We start from the raw sequence: 12,336 nt of genomic DNA, 5'->3' as shown, positions 1-12,336 counted from the left end.
TCTAATTTGGTTTAATATACAATTTCCTTGTTAATCAGGATATTATTTTTCCATGGCAATTAAAGAAACAATCTAATGCCTAACAAGAAAACAAAACATGACAAAACTGGACAAAAGTGTTTATTTGTTTCACACAGTATTAAAACGGAGTAATGAAAAACAATTTAAAAAAGGAAACCAACAACTGTAAAATAAAAATATATATTTCCATAAGGACTTCAAAATCTAATAATCATGAACAATTAAGAAGGATATTCATTTTGTCATTTTGATTTTTACAGAAGGCAAAGACATTCAAATATATATTTTATTTATACAAACATTCACATTCTCAACCTTACAATTGTATAACTTGTACACGGATCAGCGGGATCCGAAATACTGGACCACTGAGCCATAAAGTCTGAACAGAAACTGGGGCACTCGCTCACACACAGTCTTCATGAGCACAAAAGTGAATGCCATCTCCACAAGTTCCTTCTTAAACTCTTTGGCTTCTGCCACCTGGCGAAGCAAGCCCTGCACTCCATCAGATAGATGTCTGGCCCAAAACTGCAAATGTTTAAGGAATATTGTGAGATATTAGTGTTAAACGATGCCAGGAGGAACCATTAGAATAAATAACTGCTCAGATTTATTTCTTACCTGCTCGGGGCATGTGTCCAGTTTCTTAGTCAGTGTTTCAGCGGCTTGGAACAGGACTCTCTGCTCAAGCAGGTCTGCAATTCTGATCAATTCTGCCGCCATTTCCCTTGCGGCCCGAGCCTCTTCATCATCGACTGAGATGGAGATACATGAGAGCGGTATTAACAGATACAGGCAACAGCAAAAATTATATAGTAGTTTTAATATAACTAAAAATTAGGGATGCACCGCTATCAAAAAAAAAAAAAAAAAAGTGAGTATAAGTAAAAGTAGTAGTACAAGTAAAATGTAATTGCAGCCACTCATTTCCAATGTTTATATTTTAGATAATTTCTGCTATCATATAGCTGTAATTTAAAGAGATAACACTAGATTAAGGCAAATATGTAGCACTGTTACTTGAAGTGCTTTACTCTAATGGAGAATCCACCTCAAACAATATCACTGATTTGAGACTGAGAAAATCATTTTTTTGTATGGTATATTTTCATTAAATAAAATATTGTCTATTTATTGGTTATCTATTGACACTTGTTTCCACCACTAAATAAAAGATAAATAAAAAACTTTTTATCTCACAATTCTTTTTTCTCTTTTTGAACTCACATTTGTGAGATATAAACTCACAATTGTGAGTCTGAATTGTGAGATATAAACTAATTGCAAGGGAATTGTGACTTTTTGTGAACTGTGACTTTTTTTCCTTTGAATTTAAGTTTATATCTCATAATTTTGAGAAAAAAAGTCAGAACTGTGAGATATACCCCTGGTTTCACAGACAAGGCTTAAGCTAGTCCTAGACTAAAATGCATGTTTGAGCTGTTTTAACTGAAAACAAATTGTACTTGACATCTTAAAGGTCCCGTTTTTCGTGGTTTTTTGAAGCTTTGATTGTGTTTATAGTGTGCAATATAACATGTGTTCATGTTTCGCGTGTAAAAAAACACAGTATTTTTCACATAATTTACTTATCTGTATACCGCTGTTTCCACTGTCATAAAAACGGGCTGATGACTTCCTTGTTCTATGAAGTCCCTCCTTCAGAAATACGTAACGAGTTCTGATTGTGCCAGCAGTTCCTGTGTTGTGATTCGACAGCAGTTTAGCGCATCTTGCCCGGAAAGGTCACGCCTCTTACCATAACGTGGAGATGCACGCGCTCAGTGTTATTGTAAACATGTCTTTAATTTTACCCTATCAATTTGAGCCGGAATCAGACCCGGTGATTGGACTGCGGGATGAAAATAACAGCGTTTCGACGATATGACGACAAACACACTCTACAAACGCAACTCTTGTGTATTCCTGTGGGCGGAGGTTAGTCAAAAAACTGTTTTAGTGACGTCATTAAAGAAGGAAGTAGAGGGATGTAGTCCAAACTGGCCGTTCGCTGTAGGCGACTTCTGTTAAATAAAATATATCGCTTGGCATTTAACTTTGAGCTTTAAAATTTTACAGATGTTATTTATACTCTAACAACAACATTACACACTAACTAAAGTTTGAAACATGGGATCACGAAGAACGGGACCTTTAAAATATGTCAGTTCCATTGTTTTGTCTGTAGATGCACACTAGTAATGTTTTTTTTTTTTTTTTTTTTTTTTTTTACACATTTATAAAAGCTACTTAAATGCCTTAATCGAACTAAGGCCTAATCCTGGCTTAGTCTAAGCCCTATCTGTGAAACCGGGCCTTAAAGTCAGAATTGGAAGTTATAAACTTGAAATTGCAAAGAAAGGTTTTTCTCTGAATTAGAGTTTATATCACAATTCTGAGAGAAAAAGTCAGAATTGCCAGATATAAACTCAAAATTCAAGAAAAAAAGAAAAAAAAAAAAAAGAAAAAAAAAATCACAATCTTGCAATTCTGACTTTATTTCTCAGAATTGTAACTTTATATCTCACATATCTGAGAAAAGAAGTCTGTATTGTGAGACATATACTCACAATTGCGAGAATAAAGTCATAATTGTGAGATAAAAAGCTGCAATTTCCTTATTTATTCTATTGTGGAAACAAGCTTCCATAGTTATCAGTCATATAACATGAATATAATCATTAGCTTATCAATTTAGGTGCAGCCTTCATTAAGATCAGAAAAAAATAGTAAAAATACCTGGCAGTTGAGGCTGAACTTGATTCTGAAGGTCATTCAAAAAGTCTCTGTAGGTGACTGAGGAACTGTGACCGTCGGTTTGTAATTCTTCGTCGATTTCAATATAATTGTGATTGGCAAGCTCACTATTTTGGCAGCCTTTTTGCTCCAAGAAGGAAAGGAGCAGCAGGGGAGTGTGCTGAAAATGGTTATAGTTTCTATTGCAGTCCATTGCAAACGTATGCAAAGCCTCACTAAGGTGCTCTGCATATAAAGAAAAACACAAAGGCAGTTAGTTTCATTAGGACAAAAACAAAAGATATAGCAATGATTTTCAAGACTATATATATAGCCTGATTGATATTTAAATGTATTTAACATTTTTCCATATATATGTTATATTTTATATATATTATATTATATATATATATATATATATATATGTGTGTGTGTGTGTGTGTGTGTGTGTGTGTGTGTGTGTCGATTTTACCATATTTTAGGGACAAATATGTACTAAAAACCTGACTAAACCTAACATCCTTTGTAAAAACAACAATAAATAAAGACCTTTTTTTTAATTGTTAAACTTCATAACGTTTTCTGTTAGGACATAGTACTTTCTGTGCATTTGGCAGACTCTTTTATCAAAAGCGATTGCATTCAAGGTACACATTTTATCAGTTCATGCATTCCCTGGGAATCAAACCCATACAGGAACATCTGTGTATTATATATAATATAATGCATTGTACATAAAAACATAAGTCTATAGACAGCTATTTATGGCTAAATGAACGCAAACATGTAGTTCATGGTTGTGTGACGGTTGGCTTGTAACAAGCTGATGAAATATCCAAGTTCAAACCAATTCTAGCAAGCAGCTGAAAACATTAGCCTGTTTATTAGTGGCTAAGCTAGCTAACATTATTCGGTCTGTTACTGAGGATTTGGGCTAATGTTCTACATGTCTTAGTGACGTTTAGATTACAAATTTAACTGCACAGTTTCAAAATAGAGAGATTTTCAGATCAAAACAAAGAAAGAAGTCGAAATTCCTCTCTAGGGACCACACAAACAACACCAAGATGTTAGCGAAATGATTAATGAAGTTAAAAAATTAAAAATATCAGCCAGCTGCAGCACATTTCTGAACATTAATATCACGTGCAGTTCTGAACTAACAAGAAAGTTTAGTCAAACTGATGGAAGCGTAAAATATTATCGAAGTCAAATAGAGTAAGTTACACACACGTGAATGGATGTTTATATTTAAAGGAACTGCATGAACTGTCGTAACATTATTGACACAAACCTTGACAGGACTATGATAGACTAGCAAAAGTACCGGGGAGGTGTACTATTTTAATACTATATTAAATATTTACAGCAAATGTTCAAAATCGTGTATATATATCTGTCAACTTGCTTTTGAGTGAAAAAATTAAACATTCGTTACTTACGTTAACTTTTCAGTCAAAACCGGTGAAGCATTATTCCCCCCCAAAAACAAACAAACAAACGCTAAAGTGTTATGATGTGGAATGAATATTTAATCCCCGCCTTCCTCTACATCACTACCACGTCACGTTGAGGGCGTGGTCAATGGCTGACGGAATTCCCCTAGTGGCAGTAACAGTCTGAAAACATGATAGAAATTATTCTCGCTGTTTGTTTAAAGTTTTAAGGCATTAAAATAAGATGTGGTGTTTTTTGAATATAGCAATCGCCGAGAAGGCAAAGGTAAACAGACTTGACTTGAAAGTCTGAGTTTATGTACTTTCTGATCTGCACTTTTGGAAGAAAAAGTTTCCAAAAGGGGCTTTTGAAAACGAATTTCCCCTTCTGTTAGACTGGACTTGCCAGATAAGGAATTCTGAGGAAGATTTGGCTCGAAATTAACTTTTACACCACGTGCACCATGGACTATGACAAGAGAGACAGTATTCAAAATCAACCTTAAATTATATTTTTATGTCCCCTTCCCCCCTTTGTAATAAACTAAAAAAGAAAAAGGGGTGGGGGGGGGGTCAGATTTAAGCTGTACAGCTTTTAATTTTGTCAATATTACTAAAATTAAGACATACCGAGGCCACCTGTTTGAGAACCACTGTACCATTTCATCTACTCTTCTAGGAGGATCATCCCAGGCGGTCAATACTAAAATGCATACCTGGTGGACCAGGTTTGCCATCTTTTCTTGGTAAGAGTGATGTTTCTTTATCACCAAAGCAGATAAAGAGTTGAAGGTACATCAAACAGCATCACTCAGAAAAACATTTAAAAACTTTATTTACAATTAAAATGCACTGGTTATTTGACAAGATAAATTTGGCATTCAACAGTAAACCTTAAATATGCGCCGATTCACGCACCAAAAAAACAGCTGTGGCAGTGTTTATTTCCACGTTCATTGAGTCACTGAAGCGGATATGAAGTTCCCATTTTACCAGTGACATGCCAAGTCATGCAAAAGTGTCTGACTACTGTATACCAGAAGTACAGTTTATAGGCATGTTGACATGCAGTACATGACAAACTCAGTGCAGAGTCAGTGCTAGTATCCAGGAAAACCAAAGCTCATGGAACGGGCTGCGCTTCTACCCACAAGCTTCCTCCCAGCTTTCGGAAGAGACCCCGGTTGAGATGATTGTTGTGGTGAGGTAGCAGCAAGTCTGGCTTCCTTGAGTTCTCTAAGTAGAAACAGAAGGCATTGCATTTAATACGATTTCGAGGAGGTAAACAATACAAGTAGTGCTACCTAGTACTTGGAGAATAGTGCAATGCCAGATAACTCGCCTTTCCAGCATAGCTGTTCTGAACTTCTCCACATTTAGCTCCTTGCGAAGCTGTGCAGCCAGTTTGCCGGCTCTCTCCTTGCGCAGTACATCATGCCGACACAACACGGATGCAGATGGCCTTGTAGTAGGGTCAGGATCTAACATAGTCTATCAAATACAAATGTATTGTCCATATTAGGTTTTCAATCTTGACCTCAGAATGTATGAATCCATGGTAAACAAAACTTCAAAGCCACCAGCACATTAATTGTGAGAATTCTTCATAATAGCAGAGAACTGAAGCATTTGAGCATTACATGATAGTTGGTCTTATGCCCTCTGGTGGTGGAAAGTGCTTTTTATAAACCACTCAAGACTAACACAATATATGAGAAATATACACACCACGGTAATTTAAATGGAATTAGACACCACTGAATGTTATTGGTTTGACTATTTAAGGTCTCTCCATCTATATCAGGAAGTTTAAAATGCTGACACATTTAGTTTAGGTTCAGTCATCTGCCATTCTGAAGAATTCTCATGAATGTGTTTGTGGTTTTGAAGGGGATTTTTTTTTTTGGTTTACAGTGGATTCATACATTCAGTCTCTGAGGTGTAAAACCAAATATGAAATAAACTAATTATTTGGAACTTAACTTACTCTGGAAAGAGATAAACCACTCAGATGTGCTCACTCAAACAGTACCTTTAAAAGGTCTCTAAAGGGTGCTGGTAACTCCTGGGGCAGGCTGGGTAGCTCACCCTGTCTGAGGCTATGCCAGTTGTCTCCATTCTGAGGAAGTGGTGGAGCTCCAGCAGCTAATAACACGGTCAGGCCCAGTGCAAAAATATCTGCTTTAGCAAGATGAGTGTAGTCCTGTGAACAAAAAAGCAAAAGTGCAGCCAGCAAAAATCAGCAACAGTTGGTTACATCCACAATCATCTTGTTTTGACATTCATAGTCACTGACTGTATATAAGATCAGTGCAGTTTTCTGCATAAGAACACGATCATTTAACCTCGGCAGCAAACTGAACACCCTAAGAAAGCTCAAACAGATATTGTACCTCTCGCAGAACCTCATAGGCCAGGAAACGACTATCGCCTTCCTCTACCTGAGGGCTGGAGATGGACGTTACATGACCCAAGTCACCTAAAGAACAAGGGAGCCATATCGTCTGCTATTAACGATAGATAAATGTCAAAACATTGACTCCATACAGCTGACATTGTAAAACCATGATCTTAACATGATCAAATTATGCTAGAATAGCAATATGCAAAATGTGTTTGGCCGAAATAATCAAGAGGCAGCTTGATGCCGAAGAACTTTACTATGACTAGTTTAATTTATGACCCGAGCAGTGCTGGGTAGTAACTGATTACATGTAATTTGGATTATGTAATCAGACTCCAAAAATTAAATGCTTTTAATTAGATTTAATGTTTTAAAATACAAATACCCTGCAGTTCCTTCGTGAACCCCAGTCTGAGAAACCCTGACAAGTTTAATGCATGTCATGTTTGAAGAATGGAATATATTTTCTTTCAAATTCTATTTTTATATCAAAAATGGTATAACATTATCTTATTCAATTTAATGTGATAAACGAGTTGGGTCAAAAGTAGTCTAAAGTAGTCAGATTATATTACATAAAAATGTTAGTTAAATTTGTCATGTAGTTCATTACTGATTCCAAATTACAATTAAAGGTGCTAAATAGGATGTTTTGTTTTATACATTTTTGCAATATTACTTGAAACTGTCTTTACTAACTGATAAAAGACTATTTATTAGGTGCACTGAAAGGAATAATATTAATATACATCATCTGTGCACAAGGTAGGGCCTTAAAAACATCAGCCAATCGTTTACGCGATCATCACGTAAACGATTGGCCCTCTGGCTTGTCAATCACTGCCATTACGTTCCTTGTGAGAGACGTGCGCGGCTGCGCGCTCCAGTAACTTTCCACACTCCACAGGCGCCGCATGCAATGTTTTTGTCAGGAGACAGGAGTAACAACTGCAGATTATGAGTTACCTGCGGTGAGTCCGACATAATGAATCCACTAACACGACACAGCGAATGCCGGTGGTAAACACTCGTGTTCCAATACTCGTGCACGAGTTTTGGGAGGCGTTCCTTTGAAATGAGCTGTGAAGGAGGGGGGGGGGGTTGTTCTTACGCATGCGCTCATTTCAAAAACTCAGTAACAAGTCTTTGGATTCTCAGTCGACGAAAAAATCCTCTCCATCACCTTTAAGTAATCTACCCAGCACCGTACCCAAATTTAAGTCTTTGGCTGAATGAAAGATTTAATTTAGGTTTTCGCAAAAAGAAAAACATTTTGGTGCATTAGTAATTATATCAGTACAGTTTTATACTACTGAGGCAGTTTAGAGATCTATTCGTGTTACATAAACCTTCCGGATCACCTGAATATGTAATGATCAGCAAAACATTTATGTTTTTTATAAACATTTACATTTATTAAAAAGGTGGACATGGACAGGTAAGAAGATACCAATTTTATATACAACCCCAGAGGAGGGGCCTTCATCCTCTTCTTCACTCTCTCCCTCACCACCAGCACTTGAACTGGGTCGATGGCAGATGAAAATATTACCTGAAAAAGATGGAAATTTAAGCATGTTCCAGTCAAAAAGTCCAACTTCTCATTAAGTGGTAGAGGCTTGTGAAAAACAACAAAAGAAACAAAGCTCACTGGGTTTAATGTCGAGGTGCACTAGGCCTGAGCTGTGGATGTACTTGAGCCCCATGGAGACCTGTAGGAGCAGATCCCTTAGCTCAGGAACTCTAAAGTACTCCCCTTGCTCTCCCTTTTCAGTTATAGCATCGTGGAGACTACCACCTAAAAGACCAAAAAGACCTGAGAGTTAATTCTCAAAAAAAAAAAAAAAAAAAGGGGGGGGGGGGGGGGGGGGTTGGGTGTTTGTATTTTGATTTATCATACCATCACAGTACTCATTTTGAATAATCATGTGGTCATCTTCAGCCCAGGCAGAGTAGTATCGGACAACATGAGGGTGATGACCCAGCACTGCATGGGCATATACTTCCTTTAAGGCCAACTGCCTGAAAAAAAAAAAAAAAAAGGAACTTGTTTTACATTAATAAAGTCTAAGATTCATCAAGGAATCACAAAACAAACAAACAAAAAAAAAAAAAAAAACACCTAATTACATACAGGCCTGGTTTCACAGACAAGGCTTAGATTAAGCAAGGATTAGGCCTTAGTTCAATTAGGACATTTAAGTAGCTTTTATAAATATGCCTTAGAAAAAAAAAAAACCTACAGGTGTGCATCTGTAGTCAAAACAATGGCACTGACATTTTAAGGTGTCAGTGCAAGTCGCTTTCAACTAAGGCCTAGTCCACACGTACAGTGGTATATTTATAAACAGAAACCGCATAGAAAAAGCTGCACTTTTGAAAATACCCGTGCTCATGTGGACTGGACCTAAAACTGCTCAAATACGCATTTTAGTCTGGGACTAGGCTTAAAGGTGCCGTAGAACGTCTTTTTAAAAGATGTGATCCCATGTTTCAAACTTTAGTTAGTGTGTAATGTTGTTGTTGGAGTATAAATAAAATCTGTAAAATTTTAACGCTCAAAGTTCAATGCCAATTTTTCACACATTATGTAATGACTGTTACATAACAGTCGGTGTTATGTTGAGATTCGCCTGTTCGTCGGAGGTCTTTTAAACAAATGAGATTTATATAAGGAGGAGGAAACAACGGTGTTTGAGACTCACTGTATGTCATTTCCATGTACTGAACTCTTGTTATTTAACTATGCCAAGAGAAATTCAATTTTTAATTCTAGGGCACCTTTAAGATTTGTCTGTGAAACCAGGGGACAGAATTGTTCACGGATACAAATAGGAGGTTTTATAGTTTTTAAAATGGACCCTTTCCACATGACTTCTGCTTCTGAGAATACCAGAAAAATTAGAAGATTCCATTTGGGAAACAAAGAATATTAAGCACTGTGGCAGTGCTGACTCACTCATTGGCGGAGCCTGCAATAGGCCTGCGTGAGCGCTTGATGGCGTACATGCAACCATCCAGCCTCTTCACACACCGATACACGGAACCAAACTCGCCCACGCCGATGCAGCTCAGCTCTAGAAACTCACTCTCGTAACGTGACAGCATGCGGGATGACACTGCTGGCCTCTAAAGGCCAACAGATGGGAGACCATGTGAGAGAACACAGATTTGCAAAAGCTTCCAGCGAGATTATGAAGTCCATTAAACCTACTACATAAAAGACAAGGATGAACTAATGTGTTTGAAACTGTACCTTTGAGGGGAGGAAGAAATTTTCATCCTCTGAGGAGTTCTGAGTGTCTGTAGATCTGGTGAAATAAAAGATGCTTCAAATCAAGTGGGCATTGCTTATATATGCATCTATGCAAGAGCTGTGTTACCTTTGTGCATCATCCTCATAATCATCACTCCTTTGGCTCTTCCTCTTGTGGTGGCGTTCACTGTTCCTGCGCACCGTGTCTGGTGTGAAAGGGTTAATGTTCACTGAGGGCACATGGTCAAAAGCAGGAGGCGGACGAAGGAACCTTTGACTCCGACACGGCTTGCTGCTAGAGCAAGGGAGGGTCGATTTAGATAGCAAACTCTGTAAGCGGAGGAAGTTGGAGGATATAAAATCTTTAGGGACAGATGTATAATGTACTGCTAATACAAAAGCACAGAGTAGACGGTTATTGCATCAAAGTTCACAGGAAACTAAAGTGCTGGACGATTACCTTTGGTGTACTGGGCGAGTCACAAAGCCGGAGTTTTTTCCAGGCAGCATATGGTATGGGAGAAGTAGGGATGGAAGGGGAAACCGTGATACTCCTGGTGCGGTGGCGCTGTATCCGGGGTGTCCGACAGGGGCTTCTGAGAGGAACACTTCTGTGTGCCCATTCAAAGCTATTGTCACTGCTGTCCTCCTCTCCACTGCTGGAGAAGTTCAGATGCTGCTGCACTGCATTCACAGAGGCCATTTCAGACCACTGCAATCAGAAGAAAAATTCACAGATATAAGAAAAAAGGGGTTTAGAATGGCAACCACAATACTGTAAATTAGCCATCAACCAATATGGGTTGGTCAATGCAATACCAACAACTAGAAAATGAGGTGATGGATGGTCCAAAAAAAAAAAAAAAAAAAAAAAAAAAAAACTCTGGGCTGGTCAAAATGACCAGTTTTTCTTTTATGCCAAACATCATTAGGATATTAAGTAAAGATCATGTTCCATGAAGATATGAGTGATAATTTCATACAGTAAATATTAGAGATGCACGGATACTAAATGTATCCACCAATACCGATAGCCAATTATTCAGAGTGATGTGTCAGTACCAATAGTTTGGGGGTTCAGTCTCTTATACCTTATTTTAAATTAATGATAAGGTCATTATAATAATTAATCATATTTTTAATTATATTTTGAAAGAAATGCAAATAAAACTTAATTCTCTCCATTTCATTCAACTTGTTTCAGAGTAACTGGTATCAGTTATAAACAAACACATTACCAAAATTAATATTAACACATTAAGTTCTGAAGATTAAATTAATATTTCTTAACCTTCTGAATGTTATTAATTCATATAATTACTAATAATATGGAACATCAAACTAGTTTCTTTAGAATTTTCCTTATACAAAGCACAAATTCAGTGCATTTTCCTGCCCTCTTTTGATTGACAGGATATATCGGCCCCGACTATTGGCTGTTTTTAAACTATCAGCCGATAGTGTGAAAATTTGCTTTTATCGGCCGATACCGACTATTGGCCAATATATCTCGGTGCATCTCTAGTATATATATATATATATATATATATATATATATATATATATATATATATATATATATATATATATATATATATATATATATATATATATATAAATATTTTTGTGGGTGGATATGTATTGCTAAGGACTTAATTTGGACAACTTTAAAGGTGATTTTCTCAATATTTTAATTTTTTTGTACCCTCAGATTCCAGATTTTCAAATAGTTGTATCTCAGCCAAATATTGTCCTGTCTTAACAAACCATACATCAATTGAAAGCTTATTTATTCAGATCATGTATAAATCTCAATTTCACAAAACTGACCCTTATGACCAGTTTTGTGGTCCAGGGTCATATGGTGTATATGGGATTATTAAAATTAATTATAGCAATTGAGATATGCTGAAGCTTTATGTTTACACATTACGTATTTGAAGAGAAGATATTACTAGCAAATTTGATGATATGAGAGATATATGAGAGCATGTCTCCTTAACTAGGCCTCAAACGATCTCATACGTTTATTGTGAGTGGAGCTAAATATTCACAGATTCTCTCAAAATAAATATCGCTTCCATGGTCTTATTATGCTATTTTGAACAACATAAATGCAATTCCAACTTACCTTGAGACGAGCTCAACCACCACCTCGCTTGATCTTAACGCGTCAAAGTTAATGAGGTCCTTTAACTATGGGCGGAGTGGCTCCGCCATTTTTAATTAACTCCGCTAACTAGTATCAAGCGTTTTTGATCTGAAGGCGTGAATTTTGTGTGTGTGTAACAGAACCGATCATCACAAGTATTTCCTCTATTGAAGTGTTTGGTTTAAGCATCATGAGTGTTTTCCTCAGGTGACTGGGCTAAGCATAGGTTCATAAAATATAATAAGCCTAAATTAAGTATGAATTTCAATATCGCCCTTATACCCCTTTATACTCACCAGTTATCTTTACAAATTATTTTACTCCATTT

The 12,336-nt window shown here is 36.8% G+C and overlaps 2 protein-coding genes across 3 annotated transcripts; both read right to left on the bottom strand.

Moving 5' to 3' along the window:
• Positions 1 to 272: 272 nt before the first annotated feature.
• On the bottom strand, positions 273 to 4,360 carry bida (BH3 interacting domain death agonist). The gene is made up of 4 exons (XM_048169441.1): positions 4,203 to 4,360; positions 2,764 to 3,006; positions 646 to 779; positions 273 to 552 (listed from the first exon to the last, which is right to left on the bottom strand). Exons 2-4 carry the CDS (start codon positions 2,972 to 2,974, stop codon positions 364 to 366), a joined length of 534 nt encoding a protein of 177 aa, XP_048025398.1. The 5' UTR covers positions 2,975 to 3,006; positions 4,203 to 4,360; the 3' UTR covers positions 273 to 363.
• Positions 4,361 to 5,014: 654 nt separating this feature from the next.
• wee2 (WEE2 oocyte meiosis inhibiting kinase) lies at positions 5,015 to 12,327 on the bottom strand. 2 transcript variants are annotated; one of them, XM_048169433.1, is made up of 12 exons: positions 12,305 to 12,327; positions 10,317 to 10,568; positions 9,984 to 10,186; positions 9,857 to 9,911; positions 9,560 to 9,729; positions 8,501 to 8,622; positions 8,252 to 8,398; positions 8,051 to 8,152; positions 6,590 to 6,675; positions 6,229 to 6,399; positions 5,539 to 5,687; positions 5,015 to 5,432 (listed from the first exon to the last, which is right to left on the bottom strand). In XM_048169433.1, exons 2-12 carry the CDS (start codon positions 10,557 to 10,559, stop codon positions 5,297 to 5,299), a joined length of 1,584 nt encoding a protein of 527 aa, XP_048025390.1. In that variant the 5' UTR covers positions 10,560 to 10,568; positions 12,305 to 12,327; the 3' UTR covers positions 5,015 to 5,296. The 2 variants fall into 2 exon arrangements, with proteins under 2 accessions (XP_048025390.1, XP_048025389.1); XM_048169432.1 differs by lacking the exon at positions 12,305 to 12,327 and adding an exon at positions 11,988 to 12,145.
• Positions 12,328 to 12,336: the final 9 nt, after the last annotated feature.

This window comes from Megalobrama amblycephala, linkage group LG19 (genome assembly GCF_018812025.1).
Source record: "Megalobrama amblycephala isolate DHTTF-2021 linkage group LG19, ASM1881202v1, whole genome shotgun sequence".
Classification (NCBI taxonomy): domain Eukaryota; kingdom Metazoa; phylum Chordata; class Actinopteri; order Cypriniformes; family Xenocyprididae; genus Megalobrama; species Megalobrama amblycephala.
This window is presented reverse-complemented; position numbering and strand designations above follow the sequence as displayed.